Source organism: Notolepis coatsorum (genome assembly GCF_963971535.1).
Source record: "Notolepis coatsorum genome assembly, chromosome: 20".
NCBI lineage: Eukaryota > Metazoa > Chordata > Actinopteri > Aulopiformes > Paralepididae > Notolepis > Notolepis coatsorum.
This window is the reverse complement of record NC_140184.1, coordinates 21,728,867-21,751,512: the sequence shown is the minus strand read 5'-3', so window position 1 is coordinate 21,751,512 and position 22,646 is coordinate 21,728,867. Positions and strand designations below refer to the sequence as shown.

General features: G+C 38.3%; 1 protein-coding gene across 1 annotated transcript in view; it reads right to left on the bottom strand.

Annotated features, from left to right (window-relative positions):
* LOC311246826 (ATP-binding cassette sub-family C member 12-like) overlaps positions 1 to 22,646 on the bottom strand; it is a gene marked incomplete at both ends in the record, with an annotated part of 156,847 nt that overhangs the window by 37,794 nt on the left and 96,407 nt on the right. The window contains 2 exons of the mRNA XM_084337072.1: positions 21,578 to 21,715; positions 22,220 to 22,446. Coding sequence (XP_084193198.1) covers positions 21,578 to 21,715; positions 22,220 to 22,446 — 365 coding nt within the window. The remainder of the gene's footprint in view (positions 1 to 21,577; positions 21,716 to 22,219; positions 22,447 to 22,646) is intronic.

Sequence of the window (22,646 nt, the reverse complement as noted above, 5' to 3'; positions counted from 1 at the left end):
CTCTGCAAGACGCCCCCCTCCAACAGCCGATCATGGTGCAGGGCCGACTACATCCTCTGTCAAAGATGACGTCGTAGTCAGAGTGCTATGGCCTGCTATTCTCACGGCTAATGTTCAACGGTGTAGCATAAGCTAACAGCTAACTCCAGGCTAACTGGTAGCATCAGGCTAACGTTCCCAGCCGAGCGAGCGTACAGAGCTAGCGTCATAGCTAACAGCTAACTGGCTAACAGGTAGCTCAACCCAGCTAGGACGCAAGCTAAGCAGCTATCACCGAAACTGTACAATGAGAGAACACAATATAGGCCAACACTTCAAACAGCCGCCATCTGTCCCTCTCCTCATCCGAAGAGAGAAGAGGAAAAGAAGTCAACAGTCTTCAGAACGGTGATTATCAGACACAGCAGTGCCTCATGGGCTGCAGCCGACTTGAGCGTGGAGGGATTCTTATAACGAAACACCAAACCCACTTCCCTTGCGCCGGGTAACTTTCATCTTGAAAGGTGGGGCCTGCACGGTGACAGAGAGTAACCGTTTGTCCAGAAATCCGGGGGATTGAGCCGCAGATTCGGATACGGTCCCAGACAATAGAGCTCCCGATGAGGAGCTCATGTAACGTGGGCGTCAAACCAGAACCCTCTCCACGCCGCTAATAGGCAGCAAAAAAAGGGTACCAGCCTGGAGCCGGCTTTCGTAAGTCGTGTATCCATTCCCCCCATAGCAACACAACTGGCGCTCGCATATCAAAACCATCACCCACCCGGAGAGGCAGCTAGCCCTCACACAGCCGAGCGCCTCTCAAGCAAAGTCCAACTGCAGAGCCGAGGTAATACCTGTCCAACTGCAGAGCTGGAGGAATGCCGGTGGGGATTAGGCCAGCGACGCGAGCCCCTAATACGAAAATGCCAGTGGAGGTCAGAATGATCATCATCTTCTAGACACCCCGGTGGCGAAGACATTATCGCTGTATTTCCTCGAAAATAATGAGAGAAAATAAAGATATAATGTCAACGCAGCTCCTTCATCGTAGCTCCTCTTCAACATTTCACTAATCTCAAAGTGGTGTATACAGACACTCGCCGTGGTGAAAACAAGGAAGGAGCTGTTAATATGGCACCCCTGCTTATGTAGAGGAGTGGATGGGGGTATGGCCAGGCGGATGGGTGTGTAAAGGTGCATGTGAAAATGTATTCAGTGCTAGTACTGATATGGAAGTGAATTCCAGTAGGACGCAAAGCGGTAGCTATACGATACTATAACCTTTCACTACCACACTACAGAAGGTTAACCTTTCACTACCACACTACAGAAGGTTAACCTTTCACTACCACACTACAGAAGGTTAACCTTTCACTACCACACTACAAATGGTTAACCTTTCACTACCACACTACAGAAGGTTAACCTTTCACTAGCACACTACAGAAGGTTAACCTTTCACTAGCACACTACAGAAGGTTAACCTTTCACCACCACACTACAGAAGGTTAACCTTTCACTACCACACTACAGAAGGTTAACCTTTCACTACCACACTACAGAAGGTTAACCTTTCACCACCACACTACAGAAGGTTAACCTTTCACTACCACACTACAGATGGTTAACCTTTCACTAACACACTAAAGATGGTTAACCGTCTGTAGTGTGGTAGTGAAAGGTTAACCTTCTGTAGTGTGGTAGTGAAAGGGTTGCATCATGATTAAATTGTATTGCACTTGTTAAAATTTGATATATTATTATTATTATTATTATTATTATTATTATTAATAATAATAATAATTATTATTATTATTATTATTATTATTATTATTATTATTATTATTATTATTATTATTATTATTATTATTATTATTATTATTATTATTATTATTATTATTATTATTATTATTATTATTATTATTATTATTATTAGTGTGGGTGACCTGGCGAAGCCAGGTTGCCACCCACACTGTTGTTCTTGTTACTCTTTTTATTATTCTTTATTCCACCGATTTTGCAAACACCGCTCGTGCCAGAGCGTTCGCGCCCCATACACGTGAAAGGTATCAAAACGAGCGGCTTGCCTATGGCAACACCGGTCTCCGAACTCGTAAAGTTTCACCGCACCGTCTGGCTACGAATCGACTTTAAACGGTAAAATTTCAGAAATGCATGCAATTTAGAGTGCGAGATCCACCGATTTTCCAAACAACACTCGTGCCAGAGCGTTCGCGCCCCATACACGTGAAAGGTATCAAAACGACCGGCTTGCTCCAACTCGATGTACTATTCGAACTCGTAAAGTTTCACCGCACCGTCTGGCTACGAATCGACTTTAAACGGTAAAATTTCAGAAATGCATGCAATTTAGAGTGCGAGATCCACCGATTTTCCAAACAACACTCGTGCCAGAGCGTTCGCGCCCCATACACGTGAAAGGTATCAAAACGACCGGCTTGCTCCAACTCGATGTACTATTCGAACTCGTAAAGTTTCACCGCACCGTCTGGCTACGAATCGACTTTAAACGGTAAAATTTCGGAAATACAGTGCAATTTAGAGTTTCAAACACTTTGCAACACGTAAGCGTTCGCGCACCATACACGTGAAAGGTATCAAAACGAGCGGCTTGCCTATGGCAACTGCGGTCTTCGAACCCGTAAAAGTTTCACCGCACCGTCTGGCTACGAATCGACTTTAAACGGTAAAATTTCGGTCCCATTGGGAATGCATTGCATTTTAGAGTGTAGCAGCTGAAATAATCTTTTTCCCCCTACCTTGGGTGAATTGCGAGTGTGATCTCAATTTTGGACGTAGAAATAAAACAAACACATCAAAACGATGACACGGCTGTCATCCCGCTCACAAAAGAAAAATAAATGGAATTGGACATTTCTATCTCAACTGACGACCATTTGTTTGAAGGTTCTCCTCCCCATTGACCGCCATGCAATCGCCCTCTAGAAATCACATTTTTCACACTATTTTTTAGCCTTCTGTTCCGATCGCCGAAGGAGTGCCACAATATCGCACGAATGCCACAATATCGCGCACAACCCTTCGCCTACTCGTTGTAGTGCTCATGTGCGCGTCACAACGCTTCATCTCTTATAGTTTTCTTTTAATCAACGTGACAATGCAGTCATGCATCTGCCTCCATAGAAATGCATTGGATAGAAAATATGCAAGTCATAGTGATTGCTTCACCTGTGTGGCTCATGGCTCACTCAGCTGTGTGGCTCGTGGCTGAGCTGCCAATGACATCATCCACTTAACCCATCATTGGCCATCACTGTGTTGCAGTACTGAATTGCTGACAGCGCCCTCTGTCTTGTGGGTTGTGTCATTGTACTCAGTAGGGATATCCTCTTTCATTTTTCATTGGTCCATGTTGACCACCTTTCATTGGTCGATGTTGACCACTCCCCCGGTCCTTAGACCACGCCCCCTTAGGCCACACCCCCTCAGTGTATCTCTTGAACCGTTTGTCGTAGAGACTTGCGGATTGTGCCATTGGTCGATGTTGACCACCTTTCATTGGTCGATGTTGACCACTCCCCCTGTTGACCACCTTTCATTGGTCGATGTTGACCACTCCCCCGATCCTTAGACCACGCCCCCTTAGGCCACACCCCCTCAGTGTAACTCTTGAACCGTTTGTCGTAGAGACTTGGGGATTGTGCCATTGGTCGATGTTGACCACCTTTCATTGGTCGATGTTGACCACTCCCCCGATCCTTAGACCACGCCCCCTTAGGCCACACCCCCTCAGTGTATCTCTTGAACCGTTTGTCGTAGAGACTTGCGGATTGTGCCATTGTACTCGGTGTAATAGTGTAATAGTGTGTAATAGTGTGTAATAGTGTAATAGTGTAATAGTGTGTAATAGTGTGTAATAGTGTAATAGTGTAATAGTGTGTAGTAGTGTAATAGTGTGTAATAGTGTAATAGTGTGTAATAGTGTAATAGTGTGTAATAGTGTAATAGTGTGTAATAGTGTAATAGTGTGTAATAGTGTAATAGTGTAATAGTGTGTAATAGTGTAATAGTGTGTAATAGTGTGTAATAGTGTAATAGTGTGTAATAGTGTAATAGTGTCTAATAGTGTAATAGTGTGTAATAGTGTAATAGTGTAATAGTGTGTAATAGTGTAATAGTGTAATAGTGTGTAATAGTGTAATAGTGTAATAGTGTGTAATAGTGTAATAGTGTGTAATAGTGTAATAGTGTGTAATAGTGTAATAGTGTAATAGTGTGTAATAGTGTAATAGTGTAATAGTGTGTAATAGTGTAATAGTGTAATAGTGTGTAATAGTGTAATAGTGTAATAGTGTGTAATAGTGTACTAGTGTGTAATAGTGTAATAGTGTAATAGTGTGTAATAGTGTAATAGTGTGTAATAGTGTAATAGTGTAATAGTGTAATAGTGTAATAGTGTGTACTAGTGTAATAGTGTGTAATAGTGTAATAGTGTAATAGTGTAATAGTGTGTAATAGTGTAATAGTGTGTAATAGTGTAATAGTGTAATAGTGTAATAGTGTGTAATAGTGTAATAGTGTAATAGTGTGTAATAGTGTAATAGTGTAATAGTGTGTAATAGTGTAATAGTGTGTAATAGTGTAATAGTGTAATAGTGTGTAATAGTGTAATAGTGTGTAATAGTGTAATAGTGTGTAATAGTGTAATAGTGTAATAGTGTAATAGTGTGTAATAGTGTAATAGTGTAATAGTGTAATAGTGTAATAGTGTGTAATAGTGTAATAGTGTGTAATAGTGTAATAGTGTAATAGTGTAATAGTGTAATAGTGTGTAATAGTGTAATAGTGTAATAGTGTGTAATAGTGTAATAGTGTGTAATAGTGTAATAGTGTAATAGTGTGTAATAGTGTAATAGTGTGTAATAGTGTAATAGTGTAATAGTGTGTAATAGTGTAATAGTGTAATAGTGTAATAGTGTGTAATAGTGTAATAGTGTAATAGTGTGTAATAGTGTAATAGTGTAATAGTGTAATAGTGTGTAATAGTGTGTAATAGTGTAATAGTGTAATAGTGTGTAATAGTGTAATAGTGTGTAATAGTGTAATAGTGTAATAGTGTGTAATAGTGTAATAGTGTAATAGTGTGTAATAGTGTAATAGTGTAATAGTGTAATAGTGTGTAATAGTGTAATAGTGTAATAGTGTGTAATAGTGTAATAGTGTGTAATAGTGTAATAGTGTGTAATAGTGTAATAGTGTGTAATAGTGTGTAATAGTGTAATAGTGTAATAGTGTGCAATAGTGTAATAGTGTAATAGTGTGCAATAGTGTAATAGTGTAATAGTGTGTAATAGTGTAATAGTGTAATAGTGTGTAATAGTGTAATAGTGTAATAGTGTGTAATAGTGTAATAGTGTAATAGTGTGTAATAGTGTAATAGTGTGTAATAGTGTAATAGTGTAATAGTGCAATAGTGTGTAATAGTGTAATAGTGTGTAATAGTGTAATAGTGTTATAGTGTGTAATAGTGTAATAGTGTAATAGTGTGTAATAGTGTAATAGTGTGTAATAGTGTAATAGTGTGTAATAGTGTAATAGTGTGTAATAGTGTAATAGTGTGTAATAGTGTGTAATAGTGTAATAGTGTGTAATAGTGTAATAGTGTGTAATAGTGTAATAGTGTAATAGTGTGTAATAGTGTAATAGTGTAATAGTGTGTAATAGTGTAATAGTGTAATAGTGTAATAGTGTGTAATAGTGTAATAGTGTGTAATAGTGTGTAATAGTGTAATAGTGTAATAGTGTGTAATAGTGTAATAGTGTGTAATCGTGTAATAGTGTGTAATAGTGTGTAATAGTGTAATAGTGTGTAATAGTGTGTAATAGTGTAATAGTGTGTAATAGTGTGTAATAGTGTAATAATGTGTAATAGTGTGTAATAGTGTAATAGTGTGTAATAGTGTAATAGTGTGTAATAGTGTAATAGTGTAATAGTGTGTAATAGTGTGTAATAGTGTAATAGTGTGTAATAGTGTAATAGTGTGTAATAGTGTAATGTGTAATAGTGTGTAATAGTGTGTAATAGTGTGTAATAGTGTAATAGTGTGTAATAGTGTGTAATAGTGTAATAGTGTGTAATAGTGTAATAGTGTGTAATAGTGTGTAATAGTGTGTAATAGTGTGTAATAGTGTAATATTGTGTAATAGTGTAATAGTGTAATAGTGTTGCGGGTTGTGTCATTGCACTCAGTAGGGATATCCTCTTTGATTGGTCTATGTTGACCACTCCCCCGATCCTTAGGCCGCGCCCCCTTTTTGTATCCTTTGAACCGTTTGTCATAGAGACTCGCGAGAGACCCTCTCCCCCGTTGGCCGGCGGTGCACAGGCGTCACCCACACTTTCACAATTTCCCCCGCGCGGAATTGTCTAGTTATTATTATTATTATTATTAGTGTGGGTGACCTGGCGAAGCCAGGTTGCAACCCACACTATAGATATCTATACTCTTTTTTTTTTTTTTTTTTTATTCTTTTTTAAAACAAACATATAAACAAACATGACAACACACGATAAGATATACAAGCATTAATTGTCAGGGCACATCCAATGAGATCACATTTTGGTTAGTTGTTTTATATAAGATATACCCATAATACCTGTTATCTAAAAAAAAAAACCTACATACATATGCTCAGCTCGAACCCCCCCCTCCCGGACCCCACCTTGAGAAGTACCTCCACTATCCCTCGCACCTAACCAGGCACTACCATTATAAGCTAGCTTTTATTCTCTCCACCACTTCTAACCACATTGACATTTTGGATTCATTGAGACCCAGAATTCTTGCTGTAGATATTTCATGGTAAATTACATCGAGATATGTAAGAAACCAAACTTTACGGCACATTTTTTCCGGTTGAAACCAGCGTGATGCGATCAGCTTTTTGGCTACTGTGATACCCGATAAAACCAATCTCTTTAGCTGTGGATTCACTGCAAACTCAAAAACATCATTCAACAGCAATACCGAGGGGTGTACAGGTATATTCCAAGATACGAGTTTTGATATTTGTTGGGTCACATCTTTCCAGAATGCCTTAACTGGTGAGCAGTCCCAATACATGTGCATAAATGTCCCTTCGTCCCCATTTGTACATTGGGTGCATTTGGAATCTTGTTTGAGCCCCATTCGGCACAGTCTTATAGGAGTCAAGTATGTCCTGTGAATATAGTTAAGATTGATTTGTTGATGATCCGGGTTCCTTGATGTAAGTCGGACATTTGCCCAGGCTCCTTGCCAATCAAAGTCATTTTCCAGGTCTGGTATATCCCTCCTCCAGACAGAGTCAAGTTGGAGGGTTTCATACGAGGACGTTAGTAATTGATGATAAAACTCTGAAACAAAACCTCTCGATGTCTCTCTTGAGTAGAAGAATTTGTGGTATCTGTGGTGTTCAATTGGTCTGTCTAATGGAACACCGTGAGACTTCAAACATAGCTCTAACTGTTTGTGAAAAAGCCATGTGGACTTGGTGAGATTAAATTTTTTGCGTATTTCTTTATCACTACAAAAACCCTGTTTGTTAAAAATATCCCCTAATGAGTGTATGCCTTGCTCTTCCCATATAGGGAATCTTATAGGTCGTTTTCCAATTAAGAGAGCATTGTTATTGAATAAGGGAGTATGGTTGTGCCATTCTTGTGGGTTAGGATTTTTTTTTTGTGATTCACGCCATATCCGGATCGCATGAGTAATTATGGGGCCAAATTTTCGTTCACAGTGCTTGATTGGTAGTTTAGTGTATGCTATGTCCTTCAGTCTATGTGGGGCTACTATGTTTTCTTCTATTTTCCTCCAAGATGCTAATGCTTGGGAGTCAAACCATGTTGTCAATGGACTTAATGAGTACGCCTTAAAATATAGGAAAAAATCTGGAAATGCCATGCCACCATCTGCTTTATTTCTCTGTGCGGTGGATCTTTTTATACGTGGTGGTTTGTTATTCCAAATAAATTTGTATGTGGAGGAGTGTAATCTTTTCCAGTAACCCTCTGGAGGGGGTAACGGTAGCATTGAACAGAAGAAGTTGATTTTAGGTAGTACATCCATCTTAACTATTGATATCCGTGCTTGTACTGTGTTCTTAAGTTTTGCCCATCTATCAAGGTCGTCTTTGATTTTGTTTTGTATTTTTGTGTAGTTGTGCTTCACCGTTTGTCTTATGGTAGGGAATATTTCCACTCCCAAGCATCTGAAATGTTTTACCATCGGTATCTGTCCTGGGAGGGTTGTATCTTTTTTTGCAGGGGTGTTAAGTGGAAGGAAAGCCGACTTCGGCCAATTTATCTTAAATCCCGATAAATCACCAAAGTCCTCAATCAACTTGAGCAGATGAGGCAATGTGGTGTTGGGGTTTTTCATGAACAATATTACATCGTCCGCATATAAACAAATTTTTTGTTGTGTGCCCTTGATTACGATAGGTTCTATGGATTGGGATTGTCTTATATATTGTGCTAACGGCTCTAATGATAGATTGAACAGACCGGGACTAAGAGGACAACCCTGTCTGGCAGAGCGTGATACCGGAAATATTTCAGATATGATTGTGCCTGTTATAATCATGGCCGATGGGTCTTTGTATAATACTTTAATCATATCGATGAATCCTTTTCCTAACCCCATCCTTTCTAGCACTGCCCACAGATACGACCATTCCAGCCTGTCAAAGGCCTTCATAGCATCCAGGGACAGTATCGCCTTAGGTATGGTATCCTCTTTGTCGGCATCAAGTACGTGCAGTATACGTCTTATGTTCTCAGTGATCAGGCGGCCTCCTATGAAGCCAGTTTGGTCCGGGTGAACTAAAGACGTCATATGCTTTTGTAATCTGATGGCTAATACCTTAGAGTACAGTTTGATATCTGTTCCGAGGAGGCTTACAGGTCTATAACTACCGCACTCGTTGGGGTCTTTGTCTTTTTTAAGGAGGACTGTTATGAGTGCAATATTGTCGGTTTTATGGAAGTTCCCCTCCTTGACTGAGTATAAGATCATATTTAGTAATAAGGGGCCAATTATGTCCCAACAAGAAAGGTACATTTCTGATGGGAAACCGTCTCTTCCTGGAGCCTTACCACTTTTCATTGCGGTTATGGCCATCTTGAGTTCCTCTAGTGTGATCGGTATTTCTAACTGTTTAGCGTCATCCTCTGAAAGTTTAGGGAGAATAATTTGATTAAGAAATGTGTCCATTTTGTTTTGATCGAAGGTCATTTCTGATTTATATAAATCGGAGTAGAATACTTTGAATGTATCGTTTATTTTTACCGGATCTGTTACAAGTACTTGTTGTGCTCTAATGGTAGTTATATCTGCAAATGTTGCATTAATTCTTAATCGCATGGCTAATAGGTGGCTGGGTTTGGAACCATGGGAGTACTGCTGTTGTCTTGTGCTGCGTATTTGTATTTCCGATTGTTGTCTGTATATGTCATTGATCTCTATTTTTAGTACGTTAACTTGATTTTCTAGTCGAGTTGAGTTGTTGTATTTCAGAGAATTAAATAACGTTGAGTAAAGCGTTTCCAGCCATCTATACTCTTTTTATTTATTTATTTATTTATTTATTCCACCGATTTTGCCAACAAACTCCTCCCAGAGCGTTCGCGCCCCATACACGTGAAAGGTATCAAAACGACCGGCTTGCTCCAACTCGATATGCTCTTCGAACTCGTAAAGTTTCACCGCACCGTCTGGCTACGAATCGACTTTAAACGGTAAAATTTCGGTCCCATTGTAAATGCATTGCAATTTAGAGTGTAGCAGCTGAAATAATCTTTTTTCCCCTACCTTGGGTGAATTGCGAGTGTGATCTCAATTTTAGACGTAGAAATAAAACAAACACATCAAAACGATGACACGGCTGTCAGCCCGCTCACAAAAGAAAAATAAATGGAATTGGACATTTCTATCTCAACTGACGACCATTTGTTTGAAGGTTCTCCTCCCCATTGACCGCCATGCAATCGCACTCTAGAAATCACATTTTTCACAAAATTTTTTAGCCTTCTGTTCCGATCGCCGAAGGAGTGCCACAATATCGCACGAATGTCACAATATCGCGCACAACCCTTCGCCTACTCGTTGTAGTGCTCATGTTGTGCTGTTGTTCTTGTTACTTTTTTGTTACTCTTTTTATTATTCTTTATTCCACCGATTTTGCAAACACCGCTCGTGCCAGAGCGTTCGCGCCCCATACACGTGAAAGGTATCAAAACGAGCGGCTTGCCTATGGCAACACCGGTCTCCGAACTCGTAAAGTTTCACCGCACCGTCTGGCTACGAATCGACTTTAAACGGTAAAATTTCAGAAATGCATGCAATTTAGAGTGCGAGATCCACCGATTTTCCAAACAACACTCGTGCCAGAGCGTTCGCGCCCCATACACGTGAAAGGTATCAAAACGACCGGCTTGCTCCAACTCGATGTACTATTCGAACTCGTAAAGTTTCACCGCACCGTCTGGCTACGAATCGACTTTAAACGGTAAAATTTCGGAAATACAGTGCAATTTAGAGTTTCAAACACTTTGCAACACGTAAGCGTTCGCGCACCATACACGTGAAAGGTATCAAAACGAGCGGCTTGCCTATGGCAACTGCGGTCTTCGAACCCGTAAAAGTTTCACCGCACCGTCTGGCTACGAATCGACTTTAAACGGTAAAATTTCGGTCCCATTGGGAATGCATTGCATTTTAGAGTGTAGCAGCTGAAATAATCTTTTTCCCCCTACCTTGGGTGAATTGCGAGTGTGATCTCAATTTTGGACGTAGAAATAAAACAAACACATCAAAACGATGACACGGCTGTCATCCCGCTCACAAAAGAAAAATAAATGGAATTGGACATTTCTATCTCAACTGACGACCATTTGTTTGAAGGTTCTCCTCCCCATTGACCGCCATGCAATCGCCCTCTAGAAATCACATTTTTCACACTATTTTTTAGCCTTCTGTTCCGATCGCCGAAGGAGTGCCACAATATCGCACGAATGCCACAATATCGCGCACAACCCTTCGCCTACTCGTTGTAGTGCTCATGTGCGCGTCACAACGCTTCATCTCTTATAGTTTTCTTTTAATCAACGTGACAATGCAGTCATGCATCTGCCTCCATAGAAATGCATTGGATAGAAAATATGCAAGTCATAGTGATTGCTTCACCTGTGTGGCTCATGGCTCACTCAGCTGTGTGGCTCGTGGCTGAGCTGCCAATGACATCATCCACTTAACCCATCATTGGCCATCACTGTGTTGCAGTACTGAATTGCTGACAGCGCCCTCTGTCTTGTGGGTTGTGTCATTGTACTCAGTAGGGATATCCTCTTTCATTTTTCATTGGTCCATGTTGACCACCTTTCATTGGTCGATGTTGACCACTCCCCCGATCCTTAGACCACGCCCCCTTAGGCCACACCCCCTCAGTGTATCTCTTGAACCGTTTGTCGTAGAGACTTGCGGATTGTGCCATTGGTCGATGTTGACCACCTTTCATTGGTCGATGTTGACCACTCCCCCTGTTGACCACCTTTCATTGGTCGATGTTGACCACTCCCCCGATCCTTAGACCACGCCCCCTTAGGCCACACCCCCTCAGTGTAACTCTTGAACCGTTTGTCGTAGAGACTTGGGGATTGTGCCATTGGTCGATGTTGACCACCTTTCATTGGTCGATGTTGACCACTCCCCCGATCCTTAGACCACGCCCCCTTAGGCCACACCCCCTCAGTGTATCTCTTGAACCGTTTGTCGTAGAGACTTGCGGATTGTGCCATTGTACTCGGTGTAATAGTGTAATAGTGTGTAATAGTGTGTAATAGTGTAATAGTGTAATAGTGTGTAATAGTGTGTAATAGTGTAATAGTGTAATAGTGTGTAGTAGTGTAATAGTGTGTAATAGTGTAATAGTGTGTAATAGTGTAATAGTGTGTAATAGTGTAATAGTGTGTAATAGTGTAATAGTGTGTAATAGTGTAATAGTGTAATAGTGTGTAATAGTGTAATAGTGTGTAATAGTGTGTAATAGTGTAATAGTGTGTAATAGTGTAATAGTGTCTAATAGTGTAATAGTGTGTAATAGTGTAATAGTGTAATAGTGTGTAATAGTGTAATAGTGTAATAGTGTGTAATAGTGTAATAGTGTAATAGTGTGTAATAGTGTAATAGTGTGTAATAGTGTAATAGTGTGTAATAGTGTAATAGTGTAATAGTGTGTAATAGTGTAATAGTGTAATAGTGTGTAATAGTGTAATAGTGTAATAGTGTGTAATAGTGTAATAGTGTAATAGTGTGTAATAGTGTACTAGTGTGTAATAGTGTAATAGTGTAATAGTGTGTAATAGTGTAATAGTGTGTAATAGTGTAATAGTGTAATAGTGTAATAGTGTAATAGTGTGTACTAGTGTAATAGTGTGTAATAGTGTAATAGTGTAATAGTGTAATAGTGTGTAATAGTGTAATAGTGTGTAATAGTGTAATAGTGTAATAGTGTAATAGTGTGTAATAGTGTAATAGTGTAATAGTGTGTAATAGTGTAATAGTGTAATAGTGTGTAATAGTGTAATAGTGTGTAATAGTGTAATAGTGTAATAGTGTGTAATAGTGTAATAGTGTGTAATAGTGTAATAGTGTGTAATAGTGTAATAGTGTAATAGTGTAATAGTGTGTAATAGTGTAATAGTGTAATAGTGTAATAGTGTAATAGTGTGTAATAGTGTAATAGTGTGTAATAGTGTAATAGTGTAATAGTGTGTAATAGTGTAATAGTGTGTAATAGTGTAATAGTGTGTAATAGTGTAATAGTGTAATAGTGTGTAATAGTGTAATAGTGTAATAGTGTGTAATAGTGTAATAGTGTGTAATAGTGTAATAGTGTGTAATAGTGTAATAGTGTAATAGTGTGTAATAGTGTAATAGTGTGTAATAGTGTAATAGTGTAATAGTGTGTAATAGTGTAATAGTGTAATAGTGTAATAGTGTGTAATAGTGTAATAGTGTAATAGTGTGTAATAGTGTAATAGTGTAATAGTGTAATAGTGTGTAATAGTGTGTAATAGTGTAATAGTGTAATAGTGTGTAATAGTGTAATAGTGTGTAATAGTGTAATAGTGTAATAGTGTGTAATAGTGTAATAGTGTAATAGTGTGTAATAGTGTAATAGTGTAGTGTAATAGTGTGTAATAGTGTAATAGTGTAATAGTGTGTAATAGTGTAATAGTGTGTAATAGTGTAATAGTGTGTAATAGTGTAATAGTGTGTAATAGTGTGTAATAGTGTAATAGTGTAATAGTGTGCAATAGTGTAATAGTGTAATAGTGTGCAATAGTGTAATAGTGTAATAGTGTGTAATAGTGTAATAGTGTAATAGTGTGTAATAGTGTAATAGTGTAATAGTGTGTAATAGTGTAATAGTGTAATAGTGTGTAATAGTGTAATAGTGTGTAATAGTGTAATAGTGTAATAGTGCAATAGTGTGTAATAGTGTAATAGTGTGTAATAGTGTAATAGTGTTATAGTGTGTAATAGTGTAATAGTGTAATAGTGTGTAATAGTGTAATAGTGTGTAATAGTGTAATAGTGTGTAATAGTGTAATAGTGTGTAATAGTGTAATAGTGTGTAATAGTGTGTAATAGTGTAATAGTGTGTAATAGTGTAATAGTGTGTAATAGTGTAATAGTGTAATAGTGTGTAATAGTGTAATAGTGTAATAGTGTGTAATAGTGTAATAGTGTAATAGTGTAATAGTGTGTAATAGTGTAATAGTGTGTAATAGTGTGTAATAGTGTAATAGTGTAATAGTGTGTAATAGTGTAATAGTGTGTAATCGTGTAATAGTGTGTAATAGTGTGTAATAGTGTAATAGTGTGTAATAGTGTGTAATAGTGTAATAGTGTGTAATAGTGTGTAATAGTGTAATAATGTGTAATAGTGTGTAATAGTGTAATAGTGTGTAATAGTGTAATAGTGTGTAATAGTGTAATAGTGTAATAGTGTGTAATAGTGTGTAATAGTGTAATAGTGTGTAATAGTGTAATAGTGTGTAATAGTGTAATGTGTAATAGTGTGTAATAGTGTGTAATAGTGTGTAATAGTGTAATAGTGTGTAATAGTGTGTAATAGTGTAATAGTGTGTAATAGTGTAATAGTGTGTAATAGTGTGTAATAGTGTGTAATAGTGTGTAATAGTGTAATATTGTGTAATAGTGTAATAGTGTAATAGTGTTGCGGGTTGTGTCATTGCACTCAGTAGGGATATCCTCTTTGATTGGTCTATGTTGACCACTCCCCCGATCCTTAGGCCGCGCCCCCTTTTTGTATCCTTTGAACCGTTTGTCATAGAGACTCGCGAGAGACCCTCTCCCCCGTTGGCCGGCGGTGCACAGGCGTCACCCACACTTTCACAATTTCCCCCGCGCGGAATTGTCTAGTTATTATTATTATTATTATTAGTGTGGGTGACCTGGCGAAGCCAGGTTGCAACCCACACTATAGATATCTATACTCTTTTTTTTTTTTTTTTTTATTCTTTTTTAAAACAAACATATAAACAAACATGACAACACACGATAAGATATACAAGCATTAATTGTCAGGGCACATCCAATGAGATCACATTTTGGTTAGTTGTTTTATATAAGATATACCCATAATACCTGTTATCTAAAAAAAAAAACCTACATACATATGCTCAGCTCGAACCCCCCCCTCCCGGACCCCACCTTGAGAAGTACCTCCACTATCCCTCGCACCTAACCAGGCACTACCATTATAAGCTAGCTTTTATTCTCTCCACCACTTCTAACCACATTGACATTTTGGATTCATTGAGACCCAGAATTCTTGCTGTAGATATTTCATGGTAAATTACATCGAGATATGTAAGAAACCAAACTTTACGGCAAATTTTTTCCGGTTGAAACCAGCGTGATGCGATCAGCTTTTTGGCTACTGTGATACCCGATAAAACCAATCTCTTTAGCTGTGGATTCACTGCAAACTCAAAAACATCATTCAACAGCAATACCGAGGGGTGTACAGGTATATTCCAAGATACGAGTTTTGATATTTGTTGGGTCACATCTTTCCAGAATGCCTTAACTGGTGAGCAGTCCCAATACATGTGCATAAATGTCCCTTCGTCCCCATTTGTACATTGGGTGCATTTGGAATCTTGTTTGAGCCCCATTCGGCACAGTCTTATAGGAGTCAAGTATGTCCTGTGAATATAGTTAAGATTGATTTGTTGATGATCCGGGTTCCTTGATGTAAGTCGGACATTTGCCCAGGCTCCTTGCCAATCAAAGTCATTTTCCAGGTCTGGTATATCCCTCCTCCAGACAGAGTCAAGTTGGAGGGTTTCATACGAGGACGTTAGTAATTGATGATAAAACTCTGAAACAAAACCTCTCGATGTCTCTCTTGAGTAGAAGAATTTGTGGTATCTGTGGTGTTCAATTGGTCTGTCTAATGGAACACCGTGAGACTTCAAACATAGCTCTAACTGTTTGTGAAAAAGCCATGTGGACTTGGTGAGATTAAATTTTTTGCGTATTTCTTTATCACTACAAAAACCCTGTTTGTTAAAAATATCCCCTAATGAGTGTATGCCTTGCTCTTCCCATATAGGGAATCTTATAGGTCGTTTTCCAATTAAGAGAGCATTGTTATTGAATAAGGGAGTATGGTTGTGCCATTCTTGTGGGTTAGGATTTTTTTTTTGTGATTCACGCCATATCCGGATCGCATGAGTAATTATGGGGCCAAATTTTCGTTCACAGTGCTTGATTGGTAGTTTAGTGTATGCTATGTCCTTCAGTCTATGTGGGGCTACTATGTTTTCTTCTATTTTCCTCCAAGATGCTAATGCTTGGGAGTCAAACCATGTTGTCAATGGACTTAATGAGTACGCCTTAAAATATAGGAAAAAATCTGGAAATGCCATGCCACCATCTGCTTTATTTCTCTGTGCGGTGGATCTTTTTATACGTGGTGGTTTGTTATTCCAAATAAATTTGTATGTGGAGGAGTGTAATCTTTTCCAGTAACCCTCTGGAGGGGGTAACGGTAGCATTGAACAGAAGAAGTTGATTTTAGGTAGTACATCCATCTTAACTATTGATATCCGTGCTTGTACTGTGTTCTTAAGTTTTGCCCATCTATCAAGGTCGTCTTTGATTTTGTTTTGTATTTTTGTGTAGTTGTGCTTCACCGTTTGTCTTATGGTAGGGAATATTTCCACTCCCAAGCATCTGAAATGTTTTACCATCGGTATCTGTCCTGGGAGGGTTGTATCTTTTTTTGCAGGGGTGTTAAGTGGAAGGAAAGCCGACTTCGGCCAATTTATCTTAAATCCCGATAAATCACCAAAGTCCTCAATCAACTTGAGCAGATGAGGCAATGTGGTGTTGGGGTTTTTCATGAACAATATTACATCGTCCGCATATAAACAAATTTTTTGTTGTGTGCCCTTGATTACGATAGGTTCTATGGATTGGGATTGTCTTATATATTGTGCTAACGGCTCTAATGATAGATTGAACAGACCGGGACTAAGAGGACAACCCTGTCTGGCAGAGCGTGATACCGGAAATATTTCAGATATGATTGTGCCTGTTATAATCATGGCCGATGGGTCTTTGTATAATACTTTAATCATATCGATGAATCCTTTTCCTAACCCCATCCTTTCTAGCACTGCCCACAGATACGACCATTCCAGCCTGTCAAAGGCCTTCATAGCATCCAGGGACAGTATCGCCTTAGGTATGGTATCCTCTTTGTCGGCATCAAGTACGTGCAGTATACGTCTTATGTTCTCAGTGATCAGGCGGCCTCCTATGAAGCCAGTTTGGTCCGGGTGAACTAAAGACGTCATATGCTTTTGTAATCTGATGGCTAATACCTTAGAGTACAGTTTGATATCTGTTCCGAGGAGGCTTACAGGTCTATAACTACCGCACTCGTTGGGGTCTTTGTCTTTTTTAAGGAGGACTGTTATGAGTGCAATATTGTCGGTTTTATGGAAGTTCCCCTCCTTGACTGAGTATAAGATCATATTTAGTAATAAGGGGCCAATTATGTCCCAACAAGAAAGGTACATTTCTGATGGGAAACCGTCTCTTCCTGGAGCCTTACCACTTTTCATTGCGGTTATGGCCATCTTGAGTTCCTCTAGTGTGATCGGTATTTCTAACTGTTTAGCGTCATCCTCTGAAAGTTTAGGGAGAATAATTTGATTAAGAAATGTGTCCATTTTGTTTTGATCGAAGGTCATTTCTGATTTATATAAATCGGAGTAGAATACTTTGAATGTATCGTTTATTTTTACCGGATCTGTTACAAGTACTTGTTGTGCTCTAATGGTAGTTATATCTGCAAATGTTGCATTAATTCTTAATCGCATGGCTAATAGGTGGCTGGGTTTGGAACCATGGGAGTACTGCTGTTGTCTTGTGCTGCGTATTTGTATTTCCGATTGTTGTCTGTATATGTCATTGATCTCTATTTTTAGTACGTTAACTTGATTTTCTAGTCGAGTTGAGTTGTTGTATTTCAGAGAATTAAATAACGTTGAGTAAAGCGTTTCCAGCCATCTATACTCTTTTTATTTATTTATTTATTTATTTATTCCACCGATTTTGCCAACAAACTCCTCCCAGAGCGTTCGCGCCCCATACACGTGAAAGGTATCAAAACGACCGGCTTGCTCCAACTCGATATGCTCTTCGAACTCGTAAAGTTTCACCGCACCGTCTGGCTACGAATCGACTTTAAACGGTAAAATTTCGGTCCCATTGTAAATGCATTGCAATTTAGAGTGTAGCAGCTGAAATAATCTTTTTTCCCCTACCTTGGGTGAATTGCGAGTGTGATCTCAATTTTAGACGTAGAAATAAAACAAACACATCAAAACGATGACACGGCTGTCAGCCCGCTCACAAAAGAAAAATAAATGGAATTGGACATTTCTATCTCAACTGACGACCATTTGTTTGAAGGTTCTCCTCCCCATTGACCGCCATGCAATCGCACTCTAGAAATCACATTTTTCACAAAATTTTTTAGCCTTCTGTTCCGATCGCCGAAGGAGTGCCACAATATCGCACGAATGTCACAATATCGCGCACAACCCTTCGCCTACTCGTTGTAGTGCTCATGTGCGCGTCACAACGCTTCATCTCTTATAGTTTTCTTTTAATCAATGTGACAATGCAGTCATGCATCTGCCTCCATAGAAATGCATTGGATAGAAAATATGCAAGTCATAGTGATTGCTTCACCTGTGTGGCTCATGGCTCACTCATGATTGGTTCAGCTGTGTGGCTCGTGGCTGAGCTGCCAATGACCTCATCCACTTTAACCCATCATTGCCCATCACTGTGTTGCAGTACTGAATTGCTGGACAGCGCCCTCTGTCTTGCGGGTGTCATTGTACTCAGTAGGGATATCCTCTTTCATTTTTCATTGGTCCATGTTGACCACTCCCCCGATCCTTAGACCACGCCCCCTTAGGCCACACCCCCTCAGTGTATCTCTTGAACCGTTTGTCGTAGAGACTTGCGGATTGTGCCATTGGTCGATGTTGACCACCTTTCATTGGTCGATGTTGACCACTCCCCCGATCCTTAGACCACGCCCCCTTATGCCACACCCCCTCAGTGTATCTCTTGAACCGTTTGTCGTAGAGACTTGCGGATTGTGCCATTGTACTCGGTGTAATAGTGTAATAGTGTGTAATAGTGTAATAGTGTAATAGTGTGTAATAGTGTGTAATAGTGTAATTGTGTAATAGTGTAATAGTGTAATAGTGTGTAATAGTGTGTAATAGTGTAATATTGTGTAATAGTGTAATAGTGTGTAATAGTGTAATACTGTAATAGTGTGTAATAGTGTAATAGTTTAATAGTGTAATAGTGTGTAATAGTGTAATAGTGTGTAATAGTGTAATAGTGTAATAGTGTAATAGTGTGTAATAGTGTAATAGTGTAATAGTGTGTAATAGTGTAATAGTGTAATAGTGTGTAATAGTGTAATAGTGTAATAGTGTGTAATAGTGTAATAGTGTGTAATAGTGTAATAGTGTAATAGTGTGTAATAGTGTAATAGTGTAATAGTGTGTAATAGTGTAATAGTGTAATAGTGTAATAGTGTAATAGTGTAATAGTGTGTAATAGTGTAATAGTGTAATAGTGTAATAGTGTGTAATAGTGTAATAGTGTAATAGTGTGTAATAGTGTAATAGTGTAATAGTGTAATAGTGTGTAATAGTGTGTAATAGTGTAATAGTGTAATAGTGTGTAATAGTGTAATAGTGTAATAGTGTGTAATAGTGTAATAGTGTGTAATAGTGTAATAGTGTAATAGTGTGTAATAGTGTAATAGTGTGTAATAGTGTAATAGTGTAATATTGTGTAATAGTGTAATAGTGTAATAGTGTAATAGCGTGTAATAGTGTAATAGTGTAATAGTGTGTAATAGTGTAATAGTGTAATAGTGTGTAATAGTGTAATAGTGTAATAGTGTGTAATAGTGTAATAGTGTAATAGTGTGTAATAGTGTGTAATAGTGTAATAGTGTGTAATAGTGTAATAGTGTAATAGTGTGTAATAGTGTAATAGTGTAATAGTGTGTATATGTGTGTAATAGTGTAATAGTGTAATAGTGTGTAATAGTGTAATAGTGTAATAGTGTGTAATAGTGTAATAGTGTGTAATAGTGTAATAGTGTAATATTGTGTAATAGTGTAATAGTGTAATAGTGTAATCGCGTGTAATAGTGTAATAGTGTAATAGTGTGTAATAGTGTAATAGTGTAATAGTGTGTAATAGTGTAATAGTGTGTAATAGTGTAATAGTGTGTAATAGTGTAATAGTGTGTAATCGTGTAATAGTGTAATAGTGTGTAATAGTGTAATAGTGTAATAGTGTAATAGTGTGTAATAGTGTAATAGTGTGTAATAGTGTAATAGTGTGTAATAGTGTAATATTGTGTAATAGTGTAATAGTGTAATAGTGTAATAGTGTAATAGTGTGTAATAGTGTAATAGTGTGTAATAGTGTGTAATAGTGTAATAGTGTGTAATAGTGTAATAGTGTGTAATAGTGTAATAGTGTGTAATAGTGTAATAGTGTGTAATAGTGTAATAGTGTAATAGTGTAATAGTGTGTAATAGTGTAATAGTGTAATAGTGTAATAGTGTAATAGTGTGTAATAGTGTAATAGTGTGTAATAGTGTGTAATAGTGTAATAGTGTAATAGTGTGTAATAGTGTAATAGTGTGTAATAGTGTAATCGTGTGTAATAGTGTAATAGTGTGTAATAGTGTAATAGTGTAATAGTGTGTAATAGTGTAATAGTGTGTAATAGTGTAATAGTGTGTAATAGTGTAATAGTGTGTAATAGTGTAATAGTGTAATAGTGTGTAATAGTGTAATAGTGTAATAGTGTGTAATAGTGTAATAGTGTAATATTGTGTAATAGTGTAATAGTGTAATAGTGTGTAATAGTGTAATAGTGTAATAGTGTAATAGTGTGTAATAGTGTAATATTGTGTAATAGTGTAATAGTGTAATAGTGTAATAGTGTAATAGTGTGTAATAGTGTGTAATAGTGTAATAGTGTGTAATAGTGTAATAGTGTGTAATAGTGTAATAGTGTGTAATAGTGTAAGTGTGTAATAGTGTAATAGTGTAATAGTGTGTAATAGTGTAATAGTGTGTAATAGTGTAATAGTGTAATAGTGTGTAATAGTGTAATAGTGTAATAGTGTAATAGTGTAATAGTGTGTAATAGTGTAATAGTGTGTAATAGTGTGTAATAGTGTAATAGTGTAATAGTGTGTAATAGTGTAATAGTGTGTAATAGTGTAATAGTGTGTAATAGTGTAATAGTGTAATAGTGTAATAGTGTAATAGTGTGTAATAGTGTAATAGTGTAATAGTGTGTAATAGTGTAATAGTGTGTAATAGTGTAATAGTGTAATAGTGTGTAATAGTGTAATAGTGTAATAGTGTGTAATAGTGTAATAGTGTAATAGTGTGTAATAGTGTAATAGTGTAATAGTGTAATAGTGTGTAATAGTGTAATAGTGTGTAATAGTGTAATAGTGTAATAGTGCAATAGTGTGTAATAGTGTAATAGTGTAATAGTGTTATAGTGTGTAATAGTGTAATAGTGTGTAATAGTGTGTAATAGTGTGTAATAGTGTAATAGTGTGTAATAGTGTAATAGTGTGTAATAGTGTGTAATAGTGTGTAATAGTGTGTAATAGTGTAATATTGTGTAATAGTGTAATAGTATTGCGGGTTGTGTCATTGCACTCAGTAGGGATATCCTCTTTGATTGGTCTATGTTGACCACTCCCCCGATCCTTAGGCCGCGCCCCCTTTTTGTATCCTTTGAACCGTTTGTCATAGAGACTCGCGAGAGACCCTCTCCCCCGTTGGCCGGCGGTGCACAGGCGTCACCCACACTTTCACAATTTCCCCCACGCGGAATTGTCTAGTTATTATTATTATTATTATTATTATTATTATGGTTCCCCATGTCTCACCGTTGGACGTACTGCTCCCTCTTGTTATAGGCATGGATGGTGCTGAGGCCCTGGATGGTGGAGGTAGTGAGGGAGATCCATGGTGAGCGGCTGACGTTCTCCATCCTCTTCATCTGACGGATGCTCCTCTGGAACATACTTTAGGGGAGGAGGGAGGAGTTTCAGGATTCAGGTTGTTACTAATCCTAAACTAGGGATCATGGCACAATGTAAATAAAAATGGTAAATGGTGCATTTATATAGTGGTTTTATCCAAAGTGTTTTAAGATTTGTTCCTCGCATTTTACCCATTCACTCACACATTCACACACCGATGGTTGAGGCGACCATGCAAGGTGCAAACCTGCTCATCGGGGGCAATTAGGGGTTAAGTGTATTGCTCAAGGACACATCGAGAGGTGGAGAGAGAGAGGTGGAGAGAGAGACAGAGAGAGAGATAGACACAGAGAGAGAGAGAGAGAGAGAGAGAGAGAGAGAGAGAGAGAGAGAGAGAGAGAGAGAGAGAGAGAGAGAGAGAGAGAGAGAGAGAGAGAGATAGACACAGAGAGAGAGAGCTGCTGGGACTGCTGTGATCTACATACGGTGATGACCTGGTGATTTGAAGCCATTGTTTTAACAGAGTACAAGTAACTAGTAACTCACTAGAGTATGACGGCAAAGACGATCCCCAGGATGACCACGGCGATGAAGAGCGGGGGGAACACGAAGGAGATGGTGAGGATGACGAAGGTGACGATCAGGCAGAACTGGAGGAAGTTCTCCATGTGGAAGGGCAGCACAGTATCCACTTCATCCTGGTCTTTTGAGAAGCGGTTCACCAGTCGGCCCGTAGGGGTGGTGTCAAAGAAACTCATGGGGCTGTTCAGAATCTGAAGTACACATACAGTAGTATGTCAATCAATCTGGCGACTTTGTACAGTTTTCTTTTCAAATATTCACAATGGAGATGGCTTCACATTAACCCTTTCACTACCACACTACAACTGTCTGTAGTGTGGTAGTGAAAGGTTAACCTTTTGTAGGGTGGTATTGAAAGCGTTAACCCCTTGTAGTGTGGTAGTGAAAAGGA